The following is a 25047-nucleotide window of genomic DNA, read 5'->3' as shown; positions in this document are numbered from 1 at the left end:
GGATATCACTCTGCAAGCAAAATTAAGATGACCTAACAGGGATTGAATTTGCTTCAAAGTCACCTTCCTCAAAGGAAGAAGTTCACCTATAGTCTGTTTTAGGGCCAATAACTTGTCCTGGGGCAACCGAGATGTCTGAGCAACGGTGTCCAATTCAATACCCAGGAATGTGATGACAGATACTGGGCCCTCCGTCTTGTCCGCTGCTAGAGGAACCCCCAACTCGGCGGCCAAAGCCCCGAAAGCTTCCAGAAGGTGGGCACAATCTGAAGTACGGGCATTCCCACAGAAAAGGAAATCATCTAGATAATGGGTCACGCCCTCAAGGCCTGTCCTAAAACGCAAGGCCCAGTCCAAGAATGTGCTGAAGGATTCGAATGCGGAACACGCAACGGAGCAACCCATAGGCATGGCCTTGTCCACAAAGTAAGCTCCTTCAAATTTGAAACCCAACCACCTGTAATCGTGTGGGTGAACTGGTAAGAGGCGGAAGGCTGATTCAATATCGCACTTCGCTAGTAAGGCGCCTCTTCCAAATTTTCTGATCAGCTTAATTGCCTGGTCGAAGGAGGCATACCTAACAGTACAAAGCTCTTGGGGAATGCCATCATTTACCGAGTTGCCCCTAGGATGTGATAAGTTGTGAATTAACCTAAATTCACCGGGGCTCTTTTTGGGCACTATTCCTAATGGTGAAACATGGAGATTCTCCATTGGGGGCTCTGAAAAGGGGCCCGCAATTCTATTAAGGCATATTTCTTTATTGATTTTCTTCCTCGCTACCTCGGGCATTTCCCTCACAGACTTTTGATTAGGCGGTTCGCCTGAAATTGGGGGTATGCTTACAGGAATTCTAAAGCCTTTGAAGAAGCCCTCCCATAGATATTTTGCTGCCTGCCTATTGGGATAGAACCGTAATAATGATTTTAAAGGTTGAAGTTTGATGGGAGAAGAAGCCAGAGACAAGGATCGATTAATACCGGTTGGCCGAGGGGCCCTGTCTGCCTGCAGTTCCGTTGCGGGGCCCCTGTTGGAAGTTGCCCCTGCCACCGCGAAAGGGCTGCCTACCTTTAAAGCATGCGGTCGCGGGGTGAGCACCCTGGCACTTCTCGCACTCATGGCTATATTTGCAGTAAGGTCTTGCACAAGTGCCTTTATTAAATTCCCAGCAAACCAGGCGGTGGTTTGGCTTTTTGTATTCAAATTTTCCTGAGCGTGACCCTTCCATATTCTTTTTCTCAATGTAAGGGTTCACATGCTCACCCCAGAAATTTTGGTCACGCAAATCCCACCGTGTGGAGGATAGCAGGGATGCATTCCTCCGAAAATCCTCATCATACAGGAGGGCCGGGCCTTCCCCTGCTAATGCATAGGCCTTCCGGACGTGAGCCATGTATGCCAGAAGGTGCATTGCCCTCTTAGGGTAGCACGCCACTATAGTACCCATGTATACCTGGAACCCATCCAGCCAGTTCTCGAAAGTGCGCTCAGCCCTGGGCTCCTTGTACCTGCGCTTTCCATAAGTACGCTTTTTCTCGCCTTTACCTGTTAACTTTGAGGGTGGCAGGAGGGTAAAAATATCCACATAGTCACCGTTAAGAATTTTTGTCCTTTTTTTACTAGACAAGTGATTTCCAAGTATGAAATCTGAAGACTCAAATGTGGAGGTTTTTACATCCTCCACCAGAGCACCATTTTTCCACTCTAACGTCCCGTTAAAGGTCTTACGGTGCGAATTTGCCCGCCTCTCATGCGCCCAGACAGGTAAACCAACAAGCTCCTCCCCCTCTCCCCAGTACCCATCCATAGCTGAATCCTCATCAGAGCTAGAAGAAGAAGTACCTGACTCGTCATCTGGATCAACGTGCTTGGTCTTCTTTGTCTTCTTTTGGCCCGTCTTCTTCGTCTTCTGCTTGCCCTGAGGGTTAGAGCCCTGACGAGATGGCGTTGCCCCCGCCTGGTCCTGATTATCGCTATCAGATGTAACCGACAGCCGACTAGACCTGGTATCGGATGGCTGGCTCCTCAAGCAATTAGGGGTACCTAGGGACAACTGGGAAACCGGAGCATTACCCTCAGAAGCAGCTGCTCCCTGATCGGCCGAGCCAGCCGAGGCGGACGCTGCGGGGCCTGATTGAGACCTAGTCGCCATGCGCTCGGCCTGCCCCATTATAAAGGAAGATGAGGTCCCGGGGCGCACCCCTTGAGACAAGGGTGTGTCTGCAATAACAGTTTGGGACACTTCGGGAGAAATCCCCTGAATTATGACTCCCGGCCTTGAAATCTGCTGAAAGAAAGTTTGGAAGCCGGAGAAGAGGTTGGCTACCGCCTCGGGAGGGACAGAAATAGGGGAGACCATTGGGGTACTGGGATTGTCGCTGGTCGCAGGCTTCTTCTTTGGAGGAGCAGCTGAGGAGGTATTCTGCTTCCGCTTAGAAGGCATTGCATGAAATAACGATGCCGCCCAAGACGTATGGTTAGCCTCAGGTATATGCGCCGAAAGCAATGAAAACAAAAGTGCCTGAAAGGATTATCAATTAAAACGCCAGTACTGCACAGAACAATGTCTCAAATGATTTACAAAAAACAACTCGTAATTCAATTAAGGAGTATACTCCCTAATTATTCAGCTAAATGAGTTAGGCCTATGAGCTGCGTAAGCAGAACAGTTGTTCCCCTGGTATAGCCACGTGGCGTCAATAAGAAGCTGGAACTTTGTAACGTAACCAATGAAGCTATACAACTGTAATCCAATATACAGCTAATGTGATTAAATTTACAGCTAATTTAGCGCCCAAAAAACAAAAAAACAAAAAGAATTTCAATTAATTGCACCGATGAATTTAAAATAATAAGTCAAATTTGACACCCAAATTGCACACCAAATTAAGGCAAATATTAATGGTTGAGCAAAACCCCCAAAATAAGAGATATTACTTGTCAAAAGAACCTAAGGAATCCCGCGATGCCGCGGCCCCAAGGGAGACTGACCCCAACACTATGGGTCAGAATTCAACCCCAACGCTATGGGCCACAATTCAGCCCCACAGCGGCGCGGGAGGAGTGTGTGGTTAACCGGCCGATGCGGAATACCGCGCCCTTCGCACGGCTAATCCCGGGGGAGGGGTGCGCTAAAATTAAAACAGGCGCGATCTAATAAACGGGAACGACCCACTCAAAGTAGCGGCTGAGTCTGGCACTAGGCCACGCTCAAGATGGCGACCCACTAAACGATGAACAATAGTGACCCACTTAAAATGGCGGCTGAGACGAGCACGCGGCCACACTCAAAATGGCGGCCCAATAAACAATAGTGACCCACTTAAAATGGCGGTTGATGCGGGCCCGTGGCCACTCTCAAAATGGCGGCCCGATAAACAATAATGACCCACTTAAAATGGCGCTGATACGAGTACGTGGCCACTCTCAAAATGGCGGCCCGATAAACAATAGTGACCCACTTAAAATGGCGGCTGAGACGGGCGCACGGCCACTCTCAAAATGGCGGCCCAGCCGAGTAACTTTTTGCCCGTGTCACCAACAAAGCACTACACCTACAATGGCGATCCCGCCAAACCCGAGTCTTTTAAATTAAACAAAAAACGGCCCCGCTACTCACAAGCCCCCACCGGAAAGGGGGGGGGAACCCGATGCTATCCCGCGTCTCCAGGTGCTCGTTGTGTCGCGGGAAAAGGGGCAAGTCAGAGCCCGGCGGCGCCGGGAGAACGGTGGTGTGAGTGATAAAGGTCTCCGGCGCGGCGTCGCGGCGACTCCCGACTCGCGGACCTCCGAACTCGCGGTCCCCAAGAGCACGGTAGCAACGAGGAAAATCCCTCGGCGCGAAGGCACCGGCCGCTAGACTCGGGGCGCAGGAGCAACCCACGAGCCTGGGTAGCGAGGAACGATTCCACCGACGATCCGAGGCAGGCAGCCGGAGCAGCAGGGAGGCGGAGCGGGAAGCGCGCGCTGAGGCGTCCGGGAAAGGATCAGCCCTTGCTGCCTTCTTAAGGAGCCTAAACCTGAAAGAAAAGTGGCGTTTAAAAACGCCGTTTGGGTGATTTCAGCTGTGCAGTGAGTTCCGCGTTGAGCCGGAGAGGCTGCGGCGTTCTCGAAAGCAGGAGACGGTCGAAGGAAAAGAGGCTGATTCCCCGCCGCGAGCCTCCTTAAATGCGCAGTTCCCGCCCCGCCCGGGACCGGGATTGGTTGCGCCAAAGCGTGACGCGGCGGGGAGGCAGCCAATGGGGCTAAGGGGGAATGCTAGCCATTCCCCCTCCACGTGACGTCCTCGGGAGCCCACAACATCTCCTCCCGCTGAAAGGGAAGAGATTTTGTCCAATCCTCTTTTAAAGCCATCTAAGTTGGCGGCCACCACTGCCTCCCAGGGGAACAAGTTCCATAGTTTAACTATGTGGTGTGTAGCCATTGATAGCCTCCATGAATTTGTCGAATCCTCTTCTGAGATCAACACTACATCTTTGTAGCAAATGCCATCATTTATGCACTGTGTGAAGAACTTTCTTGTGACCGAATCTTCCAACATTCAACGTCATTGGATGACTCAGGGCTCTTATTATGAGAGAGGGAGGAAAACTCCTCTCTCTCCACAAACACAAACACAAACACAAACGCCTTCTCAAATACGAGGCATAATTTTATATACTTCTGTCTTATATACCTTACTGCTTTTTCTAAGCTAAAAAGCCTCAAATGTTGCAAGCTTTCCTCCTAGGCCTAGGGAATTGCTCCAGCCTCTGTACCATTTTGTCTGCCCTTTCTCGCACTTTCCCCAGCTCTACGGTATCCTTTTTGAGGTGCAGCAATAAGAACTAGACATAATATTCCAAGCACATGTGTGTTTTTAACAGTTTAAAAGTTGCATTTTCTCCCAAAGAATTCTAGGAACTGTAGTTTGGTGAAAATGCTAACAGTTCTGGATTAGTTTCTTAATGTTCCCAGGAATGACCATTAAAACGGGTTAAGCCTGCACTGTTGATATGCTTTTAGCCAATTTTCAGTCAACATTTCTTTAAGTATTTCCTTTTTTAACTTATTCAATGCAGTCAACATCTTTGAGTGGATGACAAATTTGCTGAATCTTATCCCTGAGAAGGAGCTAGCCTCAGAATATTACAGGAAGAAAAAAATACAGCCTTCTTTCCGTACAGCTGATATTTCCTTCCCCCTTCTCTCTTGAGTTGTTTTTACCCAATACAAGTCGCTTTCTGCAGTGGCATATAGAGCAGAAATGAAATTTTAGTTCGGTTATTAACTATATCATGTGAGTAAACGCTTGGTAACATTATATTGCCAAGAAAGGGCGATTGCATCCATGGTTGCATCCATACATTATTTAGAGTAAGTTATTAAAGGGTGAGACACTGTACTGCAGTGTTTGAAGAGGTGTGTCTCCAGACTAATTAAATTTGTGTGTGTGGTGCAGCACAGGAAGAAAGGGCGGGTTTGGGGTGAAGAGAGGAGAGGGAACATGCAGCATGGTACCCATTAAACAGACAATAAGATAATGACTCGTGTGTAGATTTAGTCATAATATTTAATATAATAGTATGATGGCTAATGGTACAGAAATCAGCCTTTGGGAGTACATATTTGGAGCCATATTTTACACTCCATAAAATCAGAACTGGGCTTTACATAGAATCATAGAGTTGGAAGGGACCACAAGGGCCATCCAGTCCAACACCCTGCCAAGCAGGAAACACCATCAAAGTATTCCTGACAGATGGCTGTCAAGCCTCCACTTAAAGACCTCCAAAGAAGGAGACTCCACCACACTCCTTGGCAGCAAGTTCCACTGTCGAACAGCTCTTACTGTCAGAAAGTTCTTCCTAATGTTTAAGTGCAATCTTCTTTCTTGTAGTTTGAATCCATTGCTCCGTGTCCGCTTCTCTGGAGCAGCAGAAAACAACCTTTCACCCTCTTCTATATGACATCCTTTTATATATTTGAACATGGCTATCATATCACCCCTTAACCTTCTCTTCTCCAGGCTAAACATACCCAGCTCCCTAAGCCGTTCCTCATAAGGCATTGTTTCCAGGCCTTTGACCATTTTGGTTGCCCTCCTCTGGACACGTTCCAGCTTGTCAGTATCCTTCTTGAACTGTGGTGCCCAGAACTGGACACGGGTTGCTTCCCATGACTTCCAGCAGAACATGTGAACTGTCTCCATGGGAATGTAATCTGCTTGAGTTAACCTTAAATGCCAGAGAAGTTCTTTCTGAGATGATTTTGAGAGCTTATTCACACATAGACGAGGGGCAGGTGGGGCTTGTCAACCTGGGAAGGCAGCTCATCCAGGAGAAGGAAAACTGATCCTAAACCTCTGCTGCTTTCTGGGAAAACTTCGGAAGAAGAAAAGGCTAAGGAGTAAACCCTACACACATTCAGAGTGGAGTCCCTAAGACGGTTGGATGGCACCTTATATGCCTCCTTCAGGCAACTCCTTCAGTCAAGCTGGTGCCAAACATCTTGCTCTGCTTTCCTTTGGACTACGGCAGAAAGGATGTCAACTGGGCAGCCCAGGACCTTCATACACCTTGTGCCCTGGGGAGGTCACTTCGGTGCTGCTGATGCAGCGGTTTGACTTCTCCCCTGGAGGCACACTCCATTGTCTCATTGCCAACAATTCACACATGCAATTCATTATTTGGTATACAGCTAATGTGTGGGGAACCGTCAACTGGTCTCATGTTGATAGCTCATTTTTGATGCTAAGATGCTAAAGCTGATTCCTGAGCACAAACTTTGCTCTCATAAGAAGCATATTTATTCTATAAGGGGGGGGTGCCCTGTTCATGGTTATTGATGAACGAAACTTGCCCATTCGGATTCAGAATGGAGTGGGTCTTTCTGTGGCTTTCTGGACATTTCTTTGGGGAGAGCTCAGTTTTCTGCCACTTCTACAAATCTCAAGAAGATTCAAGCTGGGGAGCCAGCCCTCTCGTGTACCAGTTATGTCCTGCCTCATTTTCCTGTACTTAAAAAGTTGTGATGAGTTGTGAGTTTCTGAGCTCTGAAACATTTGCAAGCTCTCTCAACTGCTAGTTTGCCTTCTTACCCTTGATAACTTTGGAGATGTGTGGGAATGGTGAAGAAGAAGAAATTACTTGAGAAGGCCAATCCTATGCCATGACAGGCTCACCTGGAATTTGGAAGGTGGGCTGGGCTCAATTCATAATGGCTCGATGATTTCCGAACTGGAGGAATTGGTTTCTGAACACCCCCGTTCTGAGATTATACTCAATCAGTATTCTTGATGGGAAGGGTTGTCTTGGTCCAATAAAAGCTTGTTGTTTCCTGTGTGTTTTTCTCTTTCCATTTTGCTTCATTGAAAATTGCCTCTGTGAGGGTGTGTAAACAGAAGCAGATGCACCTCTCCTCCTCCTACCTGAATCATCCAGCGCTGGCACAAATACAGTTTGTGGTTTCACAAATTTGCATGCTGCAACCACCTTTGGGTGGGGTGAATAAGCCAAAACAGAGGAGGAGACACAAGGAGACAGTCTTTAAGCGGAGTACTGTGCAAGCTTCATTAATTTCATTTGGGATTACTCATCATCCTCACAAGTGTATTGATAATGTCCAGCAGCAATTAGTGGGTTCCAGCTATTCTTTTCTATAACATTTAACCACGATGGGCATGAACAGGAATAAAAGGTGGGAAGTCATTCAAAAGGCTGCTATTCCAGATCTGATAGTGATACGCAGGGATAGCTACTGTACTTAGCTATCCTCTGCCAACTTGCTGCTACATATTTGAGAAAGTCCAATGTTCTAATGACAATAGATAAATTCAGATGCTGCCCCAATGTGCTTATATATGGGAAGGTGGAAGGAAAAATTGCTTGGTGGCTTAAGTGTAAGGTGATCTCTCGGGGAATATAAATTCAGGTCCTTACTCTTACATTTGCTTTAGGAAATAATGTCATATGGGTTAGCTCTCCATCTGTCAAATGAATATAGCTAAATAACTTTCCACTGTTTTATAGAAATTGTTGCCGTCCCCGTTGAAAGCATTCCAGTCTCAAGATGTGAGGCAAATGATTTATGGCCGGAATTTACTGTTCATCAATAGGTGTACAGTGGTACCTCGAGTTAAGAACTTAATTCGTTCCAGAGGTCCGTACTTAACCTGAAATGGTTCTTAACCTGAGGCGTGCTTTCGCTAATGGGGCCTTCTGCTGCCGCTGCGCCGCTTGCACGCGATTCCCGTTCTTATTCTGGGGCAAAGTTCTTAACCAGGAGCAACCACTTCCTGGTTAGCGGAGTTTGTAACCCGAAGCACCTGTAACCAGAGGTGTCACTGTATTGCCTTGTGTGCAATCCATATGTTCTCTAAAATATGGTTACATGTTGTAGAATGCATCCAGATACAGTATACATAATTTGAGCAGTGAGCATGCTGTGGAATTGCACTGTTTTAGTCAGATATACAACCCTCTCTTCATCAGGGAAAACCCACTCCTCTTGGCCAAATGTGAAGATGTGCACAGCAATGAGTTCATGTGACAGTCATGAAGCCACCTCACGCCATACCTGCCAAGTTGCTGTCAGAGAAATAAGGGACCGGGCCGGAAATAGCAGACCAGAAGTAGCGCTGCCGCCATTTTGGAACTGGGCGGAGCATGCTCAGAAGTGACTTTTGATGCTGTTTTGCCCAGTTCCAAAATGGCCACCGCGCCAGAAGTCGCACTGCAGCCATTTTGGAACTGGGCAGAGCAGCATCAAAAGTTGCTTCTGAGCATGCTCCGCCCAGTTCCAAAATGGCCGCCGCACCAGAATAAACCGGGGAAAAACAAAAAAATCCGTTTTTTCAGCTAGGAACAGCTGGGAAACGGGGATTTCCCGGGGGAAATGGGAGACTTGGCAGCTATGCCTCACGCCTCCCTTGAGCTGTTATCAGTTTAAAGGAACTTACTGGGATGTTTTAATTTAAAAACAAATTATTACTAAGGTAAACTTACAAGGTGCTTGGTGTGGATGTGTGCGTAGCAAAAAGGTGAACAGCCTGGGGAAAGGGTTAGAACCAAGAGGAAATCAGCATTGGATTCAGAAGCAAGTATATCCATCCATTGGGAGAAAGGGGGACAGGGAGAAGTTTTTCTGTCTCCCTTATAATACAAGAACCAAGTGCCATCTAATGATGCTAAACACTCAGGACAGACCAAAGAAAGCACTTCTTCACACAGTATATGAAGTTAAACTATGCCATTCTCTCTCACAAGATGCAGTGAGATGTCTAGGGATTGTCCACGTGCTGGTCTGAATTGTTTTGCCTTTGCCTCGCCACTTTCCCATGGAAAACCCACTTTTTAGTGCAAAATCAGAACAGCAGTCCATGGGAAATCAGATTGCCGTTTGTTCAGTGCTAAAGGGTGGTTTTTTTTCTGGGGGGCAGTGGTTGGGCAAATGGAGGTGTGGGTGAGGCCTGAGGAGTAAATTACAGTGCCCAGAATCCATAGTTCTAGTTACAGGTAGGTAGCCGTGTTGGTCTGCTGTAGTAATAATATTAATATTAATAATAATAATAATAATTCCTTCCAGTAGCACCTTAGAGACCAGCTAAGTTTGTCATTGGTATGAGCTTTTGTACTTCAGACAGGTGCCCAGAATGTAATTGAAAGAGAGAGAGAAATGCTTTGAATGTGCTTTCAGGTATAGGGTGGACACAGCCATAAACCAACCAGTTAGTTTTTGTGTGTGGTTTGGTTCTCTTTCAGCCCAGACACAGGCGGAGTGATTGCACAAGTTGTGCTGATGTTTCTCTTCTCTTCTACTGATAACACGGCACTACGGATGGCAGTTGACAAGATTTTGCAGGAGAGGCTGAAGATGTATCCTGGGTCTGCTCGCATCAACCTCTCCTCTTCCACCCTCACAGGCAAGTACCTTGAGTTTTTTTTAAACTATTGATTGGGCTTTCTATCCCAGGGTTTGTTATATTTATCATGTTGTGTTCCTACTCAACCTTGCCAGCTTCGTTTTTGTTTTTAAGAACAAGTTTTGTAGGCTAAAAGTACTGGGAAAGGTAGGTCTAAATTTCAATCAAGCAACATATTTTCTATTTTAGGCATATCATATTGTGAATCATAGTTCTGATTTATTTTTAAATAAGTAATGCTACAGTGCTGATGTATCTGATGGTAGACATGGGGTCAGCAAACTTTTTCAGCAGGAGCCAGTGCAGTTGGTAAAGCACTGGATGAATATGATCCCGCAGCCGGGACCCCATAAGGAGCCTCGCCGCGGCATTCTGCACCCGCTGGAGTTTCTGGGTCAGTTTCAAGGGCAGCCCCGCGTAGAGCGAATTACAATAATCAAGCCTAGAGGTGACCATCGCATGGATCACTGTGGCTAGATCAGGTTGAGAGAGATAGGGGACCAACTGCTTAATGCGGCGGAGATGGAAAAATGCCACCTTGGCTGTGGTTGCAACCTGTGCCTCCATGGAAAGGGAGGCATCCAAGGTTACCCCCAAGCTCTTGACAGAAGGGGCTGACACTAATTGGGCCCCAGCGAAAGATGGAAGTTGGCCCCCCCGCCCCATGTCATCCCGACCCAGCCAGAGGACCTCTGTCTTCGAAGGATTTAGCTTCAGCCGACTCCCACGTAGCCATCCAGCAACAGCTTCCAGGCACTTGGTCAATGTGTCCGGGGCCGAGGCAGGACGGTCATCCATCAACAGATAAATCTGGGTGTCATCAGCATATTGATGACAACCCAGCCCAAAACTCCGGACAATCTGGGCAAGGGGGCGCATGAAGATATTAAAAAGCATTGGGGAAAGGATTGCACCTTGCGGGACTCCACACACCAAGGAGTGCCGCGGTGACAACCCCCTCCCTAGCGCCACCCTCTGTCCCCGACCTGAGATAAAGGAACGCAGCCATTGTTGGACTGTACCCTGAATCCCCACGTCGGCAAGGCGGTGGTCTAAAAGCTCATAATCGACCATGTCGAAGGCGGCTGACAGATCTAGAAGAATCAGCAGCCCCGACCCGCCTTGATCCAGCTGTTTACGGAGGTCATCTGTTAGGGCGACCAGTGCTGTCTCGGTCCCGTGGCCGGGACGAAAGCCGGACTGGAATGGATCTAAAGCCAATGTTTCATCCAGAAACCTACCGAGCTGTTCGGCAACCGCTCTTTCAATTATCTTACCCAAGTATGGAAGATTTGAAACAGGGCGATAATTGGATAGATCTAGCGGATCTGACGATGCTTTCTTTAAGAGCGGACGCACCACTGCTTCCTTCAACTCCTCTGGGAAAGTCCCTGAACTGAGAGACAAGTTGATAATCTCAACCAGGGGGCCCCGTACCTCGTCTGGACACGCTCTAATCAGCCAGGACGGGCAGGGGTCTAGGGAGCAAGTGGTGGGCCTCCCAGCCTGGAGGAATCTGTCTACATCAGCGGGGAGTATGTGGTCGAAATGGTCCAATACTAAACTCGAAGACAGTCGAGGGGCCTCTAGTTCCGCTATTGTATCAAAATTGGCAGAAAGGTCACGGCGAAGTGTCAAGACTTTCTCCGCAAAAAAGCTCGCAAATGCCTCACAGCTATGGGTCGAATTAGTGCCTAAATTTGACTGATCCTCAAGGGTTGTTAGAGACCTGATTGTTCGAAAAAGTTGTGCCGGGCGAGAGCTAGCGGATGCGATGGAAGCTGAGAAGTAAGACTTCTTTGTGGCTTTCACCGCCATCTCGTAGGTTTTCATAAGCGACCTATAAGATGTTCTTGAGGCTCCGTCGCGAGTATGCCGCCATACTCGCTCAAGCCGTCTGAGGTCCCGCTTCATTTTCCGAAGTTCCTCGGTGAACCAAGGGGCCCGGTTTCGGCGGGGTTGCAGAGGGCGCTTAGGTGCGATCTCATCAATGGCCGCCAAGAGCCGGTTATTCCAGTTCTCGACCAGCTCATTTAACGAGCCACCAGGGGGAGCAGGGTCCCGTAAAGCCTGACGGAATCTATCAGGATCCATCAGCCTTCGCGGACGAGCCCAAATCGGCTCACCACCCAAGCGGGGCAGAGGCGGTAAGTCAATCCTGGCTTTCAGAGCGTAGTGATCAGACCATGGCACTTCCATAATTGGGGACATGATCACATCTATACCTGCACCAAAAATCAAATCCAGCGTGTGGCCTGCTTGGTGTGTGGGACCCAAAACAAACTGGGAGAGCCCTAATGTCGCCATGGAAGACACCAGGTCCAGAACCCGTGAGGAGGGGGTGGCATCAGCATGGATGTTGAAGTCCCCCAAAACCAATAAGTTAGGGAACTCCAAGGCCCAGCCGGCCACCACCTCCAACAGGTCCGACAGGGTGGCTGCTGGTGCGCTGGGTGGTCGGTACACCAGCCAGACAGCCAAGCCCTCCTTGGTGCCCCACACTAGGCCAACACATTCAATGCCGGTGATTGATGGTGATGGCAGAGCCCTGAAAGAGCAATCCTCCCGGATTAACAACGCCACCCCTCCCCCCCGACCCACAGTCCGTGACTGGTGGAGGACGGAGAACCCAGGGGGTGTTATTTCATGTAATGCAACTACTTCCCCTTCACGTACCCAGGTCTCCGTCACACAAGCCAGGTCAACCCCCAGTGAGATAAAAAAGTCTCGCATAGTGGCGGTTTTATTGCCTATGGACCTGGCATTGCACAACACCAGTGACGGAGGTGGATAATCCCTGCTCACCCTACCCTCGTCCCTCGGGATGGGGCGTAGATTGGAAGGGATTCGAGCATCACCACATCTCAAAACCCTTCGTCTGTGAAATCTACCCCCACCACCATACCTCCCTCGCCCATCGACAGTGGTGATCCCTAGCCCCGTGTCAGCGTCCTCCCCAAAGGAGTGATGTCCCTTCAATAACAGATCTGCCCTAGGCCCAGTCTCTTGAATAGGAAGGATATAATGATGATATGTAGAATCGGATGGACAGACATCTCCAATAGGTATAAGTATAGCCCCTCCCGCCACATCCCGGATTAAATTAAAGTGCACAGTTTGTCCATCAAGGCACCCGTCCCCTGGGTTCCTGTGTCAGTCTTCTGCCTGAATGGTTTCTAAAGTGCCAAGTTTGTCCACGAAGACTGAACCATTTCCAGGCCTAGGCTGCACCAGTTCAACTTGGTGTGTTGTCAATTTTGGTGTTGAAGGAAGTGTTGGGGGGCCCATTTCTTCCGGGGTCAGGTATTGACATGCCAACCACTCCTCATTAGATAGGGGCTTTGTTTTGTGATTGGCGTAATAATAATCCAAAGGGGCCGGAGGAGCTAGAAGGAAAATATGTTTTCTTAGGGCCGAGAGTTCATCGATCAGTGTATCCTGAGACTGCTGAAGTTGCTCTAGATTGGCCATCAGGCATTGCCCATTCTTTAGAATAAAATCATTTCCTTCCTTGCTAAATGATGTTTGGGGTTTGGGGGGCTTATTCTCATGGAGATGGGTTTTAACAGTGACTGGGTGTGGTGATTTAGGATTATCCTGGAGGCGGGTTTCATTTTTTGTAATGTCTGGCTGTGGTGGCTTAGGATTTTCCACCTTGCTGGGCTTGTTAATAGATATTTGAGTTTTGGGGAGCTTGACCTCCCGGGTGCTGCAGGCCCTCACACACACACATGTTTTAAAGCATGGTGGGCTGCAAGGGAGAAACATCCCCCCCCCCAATATTTTTTTGCAGTAGGAGCAAACGGTGCAAATAGGAGTTTTCCTCTCAATGTAAATAGCAGTGATGGGGAGGAGGGGCGATTTCTGTCAGGATTCCAGCAGGAGGGGATGGTTTAAAGCAGGGGTGGGCAACCAAGCGGCCCACGGGTGTCGTTTAACCGGCCCACGAGCCGCCCCTGAACCGAGCCGCCTGCTCGACGAGTCCCCGCGTGCTGCGCTAAAGCAATGTGGCACCGGAACTCACTTTCATGGTGCCAGAAATCGCCTCTGCACAGACGCTGGAAATCGTGGGCGTGCGATCTGGCCCATGGAGGGATCTCCACTGGAGTGATCCGGCCCAGGCAAGGTAAACCTTGCCAACCACTGGTTTAAAGTCTCCCTTCCTGTTTGCCACATTCCAGGTCTTGATCTTGTTCTGGGATGCCTTATGCCATTTAGTTGCACTAAAACCCCATGCACACTAAATAGGGCCAGCCCACCCATGAGACAAGATGAGGCAACTGCCTCAGGTGGCAACATCCACAGGGGCAGCAGATCCTGATGTCAATTCCCCCCACCCTGTTCCTGCTATAGAGCTTCATTCACCCCTTCTCCCCTGGAGGTGAGGGAAGCACCATTTTGTGGTTTGCCTCTGGTGCCAAAATGTCTTGGGCTGCCCTGACTTAAATGCATTAAAGCATTTAACTTCAGCCTACTTTGATGCTAACTAATAATGGACTTAATTGCTCTAAGCACTTAATGAACAAGCAACGAAGGGTGGTCTTAAGTCTTTGTGTCTACTGTCTAAACGGGTGAAAGAAGCAGAGCCAGTGCTGGCGTTTTCCAAAGCTGGATACTTGCTAGGGCCAGGTGATCGTCTTGGCCAAGATCTTCACACTTTCACGTAACAGAAAACCAAGGGGAAGGTGGGGCCTGAATCATGTCACTTGTCTATCCATCGACTCTTCCTGCTAGCCCTCTTCACAAATCCTGAAGCTAGTGCCGATGATACATAGTGCATTAACAAAACGCTCTTCCAGGCAAAGCATAAATCAACAAAACCGAATCAAGAAATCAGTTCCTTCTTTGATGAAAGCTATGGAATAATATTTTGAACGAATGCACGTGTTCAAAAATGTGGCATACACTCCAAATTAATCAGAATGAGATTGGGCTGCTGTAGCCTTCCTGTCTGAACCTCCCGACGGTGTTTCAAAACATCCTGCCTCTTCTCTGCTGTCTGTATCTTCTTCCCAGTAGACTAGCTGTAAATAGGTTTGGGGGTTTAGTGATAGCTTCAGTGCCTTGTAGCGCTCTCTTTTCTCAAAATGAAGGGAGAGAAAATAAGACCCCAAACAACTTCTGAACAGCTCAGAATATTGCTGGCTTTAAAAAAAAAACGAACAAAAAAATTTAAATGACAAACAAGGGAAAGAGCTTCTCTTCTCCCCCACCCCCTTATAAGATCCTCCTTGGGTGCCATGCTGATCGCTATCTGACCTGAATTGCTACCAACTGTGTCATCACATTTTTTCTCAAGGCATGTGCTTGTTATCTCACACATCTCTCCTGGCACAGAAGTGGGAGCAACCTGGAGGGGGATAGTGAAATTCGCATTGGAATGCTGACAACCAGTCTCATAAATAACTCTTATGACTACTGCTTTGCCAGGCACGGTGGAAGCTATTAATCTGGGATTGCTGGTGTGCACTGATCCCATGGCATTCCACAGCTGATGAAGGTTGGGGAACTCAGGAGACAGGATGGCTACCAATGCCCTCTGATTGTTGTTGTGCAAACATGGCACCACTGTGAAGGTGGAGCCTCAGCAATATTAATCCATAGCTCTGATTGATACCAACTTCCTCTGTTAGGGCTTCTTTCCAGGCACAGGTCTGTGCTTCAAAGCTGCATGTCCGAACGCCGTTTCCTTTGCTCTGGAGCCTTCGCCACGAAAACCCACTCTTTTAGCTGAATCATAGCAGGTGGTTATTTGGGTTTTTGGCTATTTGCAAAAAGCGGTTTTCTCTTGAGGTGTCTCAGGGCTTGATTCTGGATGATTCTGAGCTAAGCAGCCCAGAATTGATATGCCAAACAACTTTCAAGCTATCTCTATTCCTCTAAAGATGAAATATACACTCAGGTTTATATTTCCTTCTGCTGTTGCTTTGATGCATCAGGCAGTAAGAGAGACCGGAAGATGCTGTGTGAGAGAAATCTGTGTAAACACCATTGTTATTTACTCTTCCGAGGGACTGTAGCTTTGCAATTGTGCAAAGATCTGTTCGAAAGTCCACTGCCTTTCCTAGCAGCACAGTTCCCAGGGGTTATGAGACAAATACTTAAAAGTTAAATCAATTTAAGTTTGGAGTGCAGACCTGTCCTCTCTTCTGTTTGGTGAGATTTTGGATGCGAGCTCCCAATCCATCCTGGCATTAATGGGCCTTGAAGAAATCAAACAATTAGCTCAAGGTCGTGGCTACAACAGTCCTATAGAAAGCAGGACTCCTATTCTCTTACTTCTAATATCTCAAAATGAAATTCGGTATAGTTTTGTTAATGTGACAAAACGATAGAAGTTGTCCCCTTTCACACTCTCCCAAATGCCATGTGCATTTGGAAGTCTGAGGTGGCCTGCAGCAATACTTATAACCAATCTCTGAGCGGGATGAGATTCCAGGGGTTTCAGATGCTGGAAATGAGACACACCTGAGACTGTGGTGTCTTTATGACTATATGGTTTATTTACACATACATACAACCTGAGCCTACAATGGAGGGGTTCAGAGCATTAACACGCCAAGAGGGTCCTGCTTCATTCATAGTCACAGCCTAGGATGCAAGCAGAAATCAGGCATGTCTCTCCCTCATGGGCTTCAGTCTACTTCTTCCTCCAGCTTCTAGCTTACACACACACACAACACAGCTCTGGCCTATTTTCTAACCATCTACCAGTGAGCTAGAGCAGGCATGTCCAACAGGTAGATCATGATCTACCAGTAGATCACTGGATGTCTGTGGTAGATCACTGGTAGATCACCGGCTCCCCCCAAGAAGCCCTGCACCCCTAAAAAATGGGGCTTTCCTCCCTAAAAAAAGCTCAATAACTTTATCCTGAACCACCCAAAACAGGGTTTTCCTTCCTAAAAAAAAAGCTCAGCATCGCTTTCCTACTCCCTAAAGAAGCTCCACAACTTTGACCTGAATCCCCAAAAAGGGGGTAGATCACTGTCAGTTTTTAACTCTGTGAGTAGATCGCAGTCTCTTGGAAGTTGGCCACCCCTGAGCTAGAGGGAGCCCCCCCCCCGCCCATTTGTCATCTGGCATGGAGCCACTTCCTTTGTTACCTTAACAGCCCACATTTAGAGGGCTATTACCACACCAGGAAGCTAGCCTGGTTATTTCCATGGGACTCTCAAGAGTCTCCTCCAGCACCACAATTCAAAAGCATCAATTCTTCGGCGATCAGCCTTCTTTATGGTCCAGCTCTCACTTCCATACATCACTACTGGGAAAACCATAGCTTTAACTATACGGACCTTTGTCGGCAAGGTGATGTCTCTGCTTTTTAAGATGCTGTCTAGGTTTGTCATTGCTTTTCTCCCAAGAAGCAGGCGTCTTTTAATTTCGTGACTGCTGTCACCATCTGCAGTGATCAAGGAGCCCAAGAAGGTGAAATCTCTCACTGCCTCCATTTCTTCCCCTTCTATTTGCCAGGAGGTGATGGGACCAGTGGCCATGATCTTGGTTTTTTTGATGTTGAGCTTCAGACCATATTTTGCACTCTCCTCTTTCACCCTCATTAAAAGGTTTTTTAATTCCTCCTCGCTTTCTGCCATCAAGGTTGTGTCATCTGCATATCTGAGGTTGTTGATATTTCTTCCGGCAATCTTAATTCCGGCTTGGGATTCATCTAGTCCAGCCTTTCGCATGATGAATTCTGCATATAAGTTAAATAAGCAGGGAGACAATATACAACCTTGTCGTACTCCTTTCCCAGTTTTGAACCACTCAGTTGTTCCATATCCAGTTCTAACTGTAGCTTCTTGTCCCACATAGAGATTTCTCAGGAGACAGATGAGGTGATCAGGCACTCCCATTTCTTTAAGAACTTGCCATAGTTTGCTGTGGTCGACACAGTCAAAGGCTTTTGCATAGTCAATGAAGCAGAAGTAGACGTTTTTCTGGAACTCTCTAGCTTTCTCCACAATCCAGCACATGTTTGCTATTTGGTCTCTGGTTCCTCTGCCCTTTCGAAATCCAGCTTGCACTTCTGGGAGTTCTCGGTCCATATACTGCTTAAGCCTGCCTTGTAGAATTTTAAGCATAACCTTGCTAGCGTGTGAAATGAGCGCAATTGTGCGGTAGTTGGAGCATTCTTTGGCACTGCGCTTCTTTGGAATTGGGATGTAGACTGATCTTCTCCAATCCTCTGGCCATTGCTGAGTTTTCCAAACTTGCTGGCATATTGGGTGTAGCACCTTAACAGCATCATCTTTTAAAATTTTAAATAGTTCAGCTGGAATATCATCACTTCCACTGGCCTTGTTATTAGCAGTGCTTTCTAAGGCCCATTTGACTTCACTCTCCAAGATGTCTGGCTCAAGGTCAGCAACCACACTACCTGGGGTGTATGAGACCTCCATATCTTTCTGGTATAATTCCTCTGTGTATTCTTGCCACCTCTTCTTGATGTCTTCTGCTTCTGTTAGGTCCTTACCACTTTTGTCCTTGATTATGGTAATCTTTGTACGAAATGTTCCTTTCATGTCTCCAATTTTCTTGAACAGATCTCTGGTTTTCCCCATTCTATTGTTTTCCTCTATTTCTTTGCATTGCAAAGATATAACTGCCATTGCAAAGATATAACTGCCTTAAAAATGAGATTCATGTCTGATATGGGAAGATTTGTTTCTGCAACTGCAACAACAAAACATTTTAAAGGAATCCTTAGAGGCCTGCCCTGAATAAACTGGCCATCAGTTCAATCTAAAAAAAACCACCTGCATCTCAATAACTTGGATGACACTATTCCTGCAGTTCCGCAATACCACCTAGTCCTGTTTTATTGGATGAATGTCATTTGTTGATGCCTGAGGATGTGGACAAGGTGTTTGAAGGAGTGCAGCCTATTAACTGTTGCTCAACTCTCACTGCTCCTAGCCAATAACCTGCTCCTGTAGGAGATGGATCATCTGGCTTCATTTCTATTGGGTTTCTGTTCTGGTTGGCCTGGATACAGACTTGGTTTCTCTGATGGATGACCTGTATTAGGACTAGGGAATGTGACACTTCTAATTCTCCTGGACCTCTAAGTGTTTTCCAGTGCTCTGGTAACCTCTCTGAGTGAAGCTGTCTGGGATCAAAATTGGGGGCAATGTATTTCATCAGTTCTGCTTCTACCTCATTCCAGAATGGTAGTTGAGGGAGCTTATTATTACAGTAAATGATGTTAAAATTTATGTGAAACCCTTTGGCCAAAACTGCTGGTGCTGAGTAAGATCACACAAAGATCTGAGGTGATATCAATATCTAACTCTATTTCTCACAAATGCCCCCACAACACCTTAAAAAAGACGTGTTGCATCATTCCTGCCTTCATCTATACCCCCACATGCTACCACCTAAAGTAGACCACTTTACACTGGCACATGGCCACTGTGCTTCACCTGCTAGTAAACGTAAAACTGGATTACTGTTGTACATGGGGTTGGCTTCTCAAAACTTAGAAAAAATTGGAAGTTCAAAACGCAGGTACCAGATTTCTGGCAGGGACTAGTAGGATGGAACAGATCTTTCCAGTTCTTAAGCATCTTCTGGTCCATTTCTGCACACAATATAAAGTGATGGCCATATCCTTTGAAGCCCTATATCAGGCATCCCCAAACTGCGGCCCTCCAGATGTTTTGGCCTACAACGCCCATGATCCCTAGCTAACAGGACCAGTGGTCGAGGAAGATGGGAATTGTAGTCCAAAACATCTGGAGGGCTGAAGTTTGGGGATGCCTGCCCTATATTATATATTATTGACGGCTTGTACTTATTGCTCACTTTTTTTGGAAGTAAACTTAAAGAGACTTAGAATATGTTTTGTGTGCTGAGTCTCTTCAGGACTTACTGCACCAACGCGAGCCTGCTCAAATGCTGAGATTATCTTCAGAGGGCCTACTCAGGGTCTCCCTGCCTTCAGAAGTTAGGTGGGTGGCATCCAGAGAGGGTCCGTGTGGTTCAGTTGTGACAATACATTATAGAATGTTGTCTGCCGAGGCGCTGGTTTGGCGATGAACTGTTTGTCTTTTGTTGACACCAGGTCAAAACTGACATGTTTTACTCAGGCCTTTGACCATATAATGAGCTGATTTTTCTGTTAATGACAACTGTATTAAGCTGTTGTGGGATATGTCTTTCTTGCCTTGCTGTTTCAAACCTTACTGTATAGTAAGTTGCTCTGAATATTGCAAAACTGAAGGGCACAGGGAATAAATGCTACTGTATAATTTTATTTGATACAGAGCTCCACCTTGTGAATATTTGGTGCCAGTACATATAAGCAACTGCCTTGTGCTGAATTGGTTTATGTACCCCAGTACCAATTACTGTGCTTGGAAGTGGCTCCACCAAGATATTGGACAGGATCTTTCCCAGCACGATTACCGTATTTTTCCATGTTTAAAACTATATTTTCCCCTAAATTTTCAAAGTTTAAAATAAGGCATTGTCTTATACACGGATAGTGCATAGTGCGTTTTACTTAATTTTGAGTCCCAAAAAATCTCTCATTTTATCCCCACAACAAACCTGGGAGTTTGTGTAGGCTGAGAGACAGTGATGAGGCCAAGGTCATCCAGTGAGCTTCATGGCTAAGTGACGACTAGAATGGATACCAATAAAAGAATCTGAATTAATCCACTGCCTTAGGCCACAGTAACAGTTCTTTTATGCTAATGTTTTAATTGTTTTATGACTTGCAGGGATATTATTTTGACTGTTATATGTAAATCACTTCAATAATAAATCCATCAATCCCTTTTGTGTCTTAACAAAAAGCACAGGCGTTCTTGTAATAAATCATCTATCTATTCAATCTAATTTGAAGTAGCTCTTTCCAAAATTCATTCTAACTTGGAGTGAGATGTCAGATGACTGCAGTGCAATCTAATCCTGATTATGTCTTTCTTCCAGATATGAGGAAAGAAATGGCTGAAAAACTCTTTAGTGACTGTAAGTTTAAATCCTTCCTATTAGTTATAAGAAATGCAGTAATTCTCTTGAAGACATTTCTAAGCGACTCATGGTGATCAGGTCTTTGACTAATCTAGCAAAGTATAAATTGGGCTTATTAGGAGCCCATAAGGTTGATTTTCTGAAAGAGGTGGAGAAGTATTCTCTGCCCCCCTTGGGGATTGGCCCTCTTGTATAGTAAGAAGCAGGGCCAAGCTGCTGATTGGCTCCTCCATCAAAGGTGAGTGGATGAGAATCATAAACTTGCTGATTGGCTCTGCCCTCTCTTTTGTCCTCTTCTGCTTGTAATTGAAATGATTTTACTCAGAAAATGAATTTTCCTTAGTTCATCTTCCCCGCTAAAGGTGCATAGCTCAAAAGGCCCTGAACCATTTGTCTACAGTTTGGCAGGGCTATTAAGGCATCTTTCTCAGGTCTGCAATGGTCAAACTGCGCACAAAACACTACAAGAGATTAAACTATTCCTTTTTTAAAAAATCCATCCCAAATTGTAATGGCTGCTCTTGAAGTAAAATGATTGAAGCTAACCTTCTGAAAATTGATGGGATTTATGGCTTTGGAAGGGACAGACATGCCTGCAAATTTCTTCCAATTCTGCCCCAAAATAATAAAAAAGGTGTAATTTTGTGTGTGTGTGTGTGTGTGTGAAAACGCATTTTAGAAGTGTGCTGCACAAAAGCCTCTGGATCTATTTGCCTGTAATTTGGTATGCTTTATTCACAGTGGGGTGGCACTACCATGCCTGCAAATTTCATACACTTATGTCAAAAGGGGGAAACGTTATAACCAGTTTTTGATCCCCCAATAATGAATATGGGGAGGTTAAATAAAGTGCACTAAAACTCCCAAGCCAAGTTGAGCAGCCTCTGGATTGGTCTGAGCCAAACCAGCATAGCTGCCAAGTTTTCCCTTTTCTCGTGAGGAAGCCTATTCAGCATAAGGGAAAATCCCTTAAAAAAGGGATAACTTGGCAGCTATGCAAACCAGGCTATTTTACAAAGTCCCAAATTGAGGTTTGAACACAATATTGAGATTGAAGCACATCCCTACCAGAAACCAACCCCGACGGACATGGCTTGTTTATCTATTTATGTCTAGAAACGACCTCTGTTTTCTACATGATAGCAAATTGAAGTTGTATGGTTTGATTAATCAATGATTAAATTCTAGGCTGAATAGGCAAAATAAAAACGGACAAATGGCTGGCTCTGGATGATGTCCATCCAGGTTCAAAGAACCCAAATGTGAAATTGCTGATCTTCTAACAAAAAAAGGTGTAAATTGATCCTCCATACCTGAGAACTGGAAAGTAGCCAACGTGACACCAATTTAAAAAAAGGGATACAGGGGGCATCCTGAAAATTACAAGCCAGTTAGCTTAATGTCTGCATGGGAAAACTGGTGGAAAGTACCATTAAAGATAAGCAAGCATATAGAACAGGCTTCCTCAAACTCGGCCCTCCAGATGTTTTTGGCCTACATGATCCCTAGCTAGCAGGACCGGTGGTCAGGGATGATGAGAATTGTAGTCTCAAAACATCTGGAGGGCCGAGTTTGAGGAAGCCTGATATAGAAGAACAAGCATTGCTAAAGCAGAACCTGCATGACTTCTATAATATAAACCTATTAAGAGTTATTTGAGAGTGTAAACAAGCATACAGATGGCATAATGCACTTGGACTTTCAAAAAGCTTCTGGCAAGGTACCAAACCAAAGATTCCTGTGTAAGCTTAGCAGTCATGGAATAACAGAGTTCCTCTTGTGGATTGGGAACTGGTTAAGTAGCAGGAAGCAAGGAGCAGTAACAAATGGAGAATTCTCAAAATGGAGGGCTATAGAAAGGGGAGTCTCCTGCTGATTTTATCTTATTTTTGCAGCCATTTTTAAAGTTGTTCTAAGCCATTCCAAGCATTGCAGCTCAGAGGAGGAATCTAAACACTTCAAATTAGTAAAATGCATGTCTAGTAAAGAAAATTATCTTTATTACTACATGAGAGCTAGCCTGCCATATGCACGTATCCATGGGATAAGCACCATGATCTAAGTGTTTGGTTTAATGAGGTACTGAATACATATTTTGACTATGGTAAATTTGCAGAGCCTAACAAGAAAGAGGGAGTATACAGAAGAGTGTGTGAAGAGTACTGAAGTATATAGAATTTTGTGGGCTCACGGTGCCATACAGAGTCTGAATTAGGAGCATGTGGCAAAACTGACCCAGGTTTTGAAAGAAGGCCCCAGTGAAGATGGAGGTCTCCCCCCCCCAATGATTTTATGATCAGTATACACCAGAGATGTCCAACCAGTAGATCGTGATCTACCGGTAGATCCCCGGCTGATCCTGGTAGATCGTGGGATCCCTATCGTGTACAAAAAAAGTTATGGGGGAAAGCTAAAAAGCTGTGGGCAATCCACCCACCCCATGCACGCTCCTCCTCCCTCCAATGACAATTGTCCAATGACAGTTTTTTTATACTGGGAGTAGATCACAGTCTCTTGGGAGTTGGACATGCCTGGTATACACATACACCGCGGTAGACAGATCAGCAGGCTTATTTCATAAACCTCAACATCTAACTTTTTCTTGACATTAACAGTCTGTGGGCTTCGATATAACAGATCAACAGTTTCTCCAAGAATAACTGGAGGAGTTGAGATCTGGGGGTCTGGAGAGTGGCCATGGCAGGCCAGTCTCATGCGGAATAACATCCATCGTTGTGGTGCAACGCTGATCAGTAACACGTGGCTTGTGTCTGCAGCTCATTGCTTCAAAGAGTAAGTTTTCAACTGGAATAAGAAATGTATGTACTGGTTGAATTATAAAGTTAAGCAAGCTCTCTGATGTCATGAGAGATGTCTTGCTGACTTGTTGAGAACATATGAAGCTGCTCATTTAGCTTACCTTGCGGAATGATCTTCCCGGGGAGAGAACAGGTGGGCTCTAGCTGTTGCTTTACCAATTTCTTTACCAGTTGCTACTGTTCCCCATTACTGTGACATTTTAGTGTTTTATTATGATTGATATTTTAACTTGAGGAACATATCTGTCACCAGTGCACAGGACATGGTTGAATTATATGTTAAATTAAGTGGGTGGCACTGTGGTCTAAACCACTTAGCCTCTTGGGCTTGCCAATCAGAAGGTCGTGAGTTCAAATCCCCGTGACTGGGTGAGCTCCCGTTGCTCTGCCAACCTAGCAGTTCAAAAGCACGCCAGTGTAAGTAGATAAATAGCTACTGCTGTGACAGGAAGGTAAACAGTGTTTCTGTGCGCTCTGGTTTCCGGTCACAGTGTTCTGTTGCGCCAGAAGCGGTACAGTCATGGTGGCCACATGACCCGGAAAGCTGTCTGTGGACAGGCTCCCTTGGCCTGAAAGCGAATTGAGCGCCGCAACCCCATAGTCGCCTTTGACTGGACTTAACCATCTGGGGTCCTTTACCTTTTACCTTTCCTTACATTAAACTACCAACTGCCACCTTTAAGCTGGTCTCTGGGCTATCCTTAAAATGCATATACTTGTGCACACTTTTCTTATCTGTCCCCTATTATGATCCTCAGATGAAGTAGGGTATAGAAATTTAATAAATAACAATTAAATGTGTTTTATTGAAGTAACTTGATCGTTTTGTTTGTGAACCACCTTGACATTCTTGAAATGAAATGAAAGGCGGTATACAAATTTTATTAAATAAAATTAATAGCTCAGCATTGTCTACTTTGACCAAGTAGACAACACTGGGCAATTCATTTTATCTCCAGGAACTCAGGCAGTGGTCTTTTCCAGCACATGATCCTTTTTAGCTGGAGATGCCAGCCACTGAAATTGGGACCTTCTGCATGCTGAGCATGTTTCCTCTCATGAGCTATAGCCCATTCACAGCATAAAAGTTCTTGTAGAACAGGCCTTTATATAAAAATCAGAAGGAACAAAAGGGATGTATTATTGCAGTGAACTCATAGGCCTAGCCTACAGGTGAAGTTTATTTGCGTGAATCCCAGCTCCCGCTTTGTTTTTACCAAAAGCAGCTGCTGCAGGGTTGTAATTTTGATCTAAGCCTACTTTGTTCTTGACACCTACTGTGATAGCTGGGGAACAACAATGAATGCAAGTACAGTCGTACCTCGGGTACGAACACCTCGGGTT

At 46.1% G+C, this 25047-nt stretch overlaps 2 protein-coding genes and 1 long non-coding RNA gene across 7 annotated transcripts in view; 1 reads left to right on the top strand and 2 right to left on the bottom strand.

Annotated features, from left to right (window-relative positions):
- LOC148683769 (uncharacterized) overlaps positions 1–25047 on the bottom strand; it is a 52829-nt gene that overhangs the window by 15330 nt on the left and 12452 nt on the right. The gene's annotated exons all lie outside the window — the stretch shown is intronic.
- Positions 1–25047, top strand: part of LOC118094551 (transmembrane protease serine 11E-like) — a 72355-nt gene that overhangs the window by 39296 nt on the left and 8012 nt on the right. The window contains exons 5-7 of the mRNA XM_088656048.1: positions 9741–9901; positions 20843–20881; positions 23500–23677. Of these exons, the coding sequence (XP_088512174.1) occupies positions 9741–9901; positions 20843–20881; positions 23500–23677 (378 nt within the window). The remainder of the gene's footprint in view (positions 1–9740; positions 9902–20842; positions 20882–23499; positions 23678–25047) is intronic.
- On the bottom strand, positions 831–4539 carry LOC148683770 (uncharacterized). The gene has a single exon (XM_088656049.1). The coding sequence runs from the start codon at positions 2441–2443 to the stop codon at positions 974–976; it is 1470 nt and encodes a 489-aa protein (XP_088512175.1). The 5' UTR covers positions 2444–4539; the 3' UTR covers positions 831–973.

Source organism: Zootoca vivipara, chromosome 12 (genome assembly GCF_965207765.1).
Source record: "Zootoca vivipara chromosome 12, rZooViv2.hap1.1, whole genome shotgun sequence".
In the NCBI taxonomy this organism is placed as follows: Eukaryota; Metazoa; Chordata; class Lepidosauria; order Squamata; family Lacertidae; genus Zootoca; species Zootoca vivipara.
Note: the sequence above shows the minus strand (reverse complement) of the source record. Positions and strands in the feature narration are given on the sequence as shown.

Excerpts from the sequence above, each read along its gene's own strand:
- LOC148683770 (XM_088656049.1), bottom strand. The coding sequence starts at position 2,443 with ATGCCTTCTAAGCGGAAGCAGAATACCTCCTCAGCTGCTCCTCCAAAG.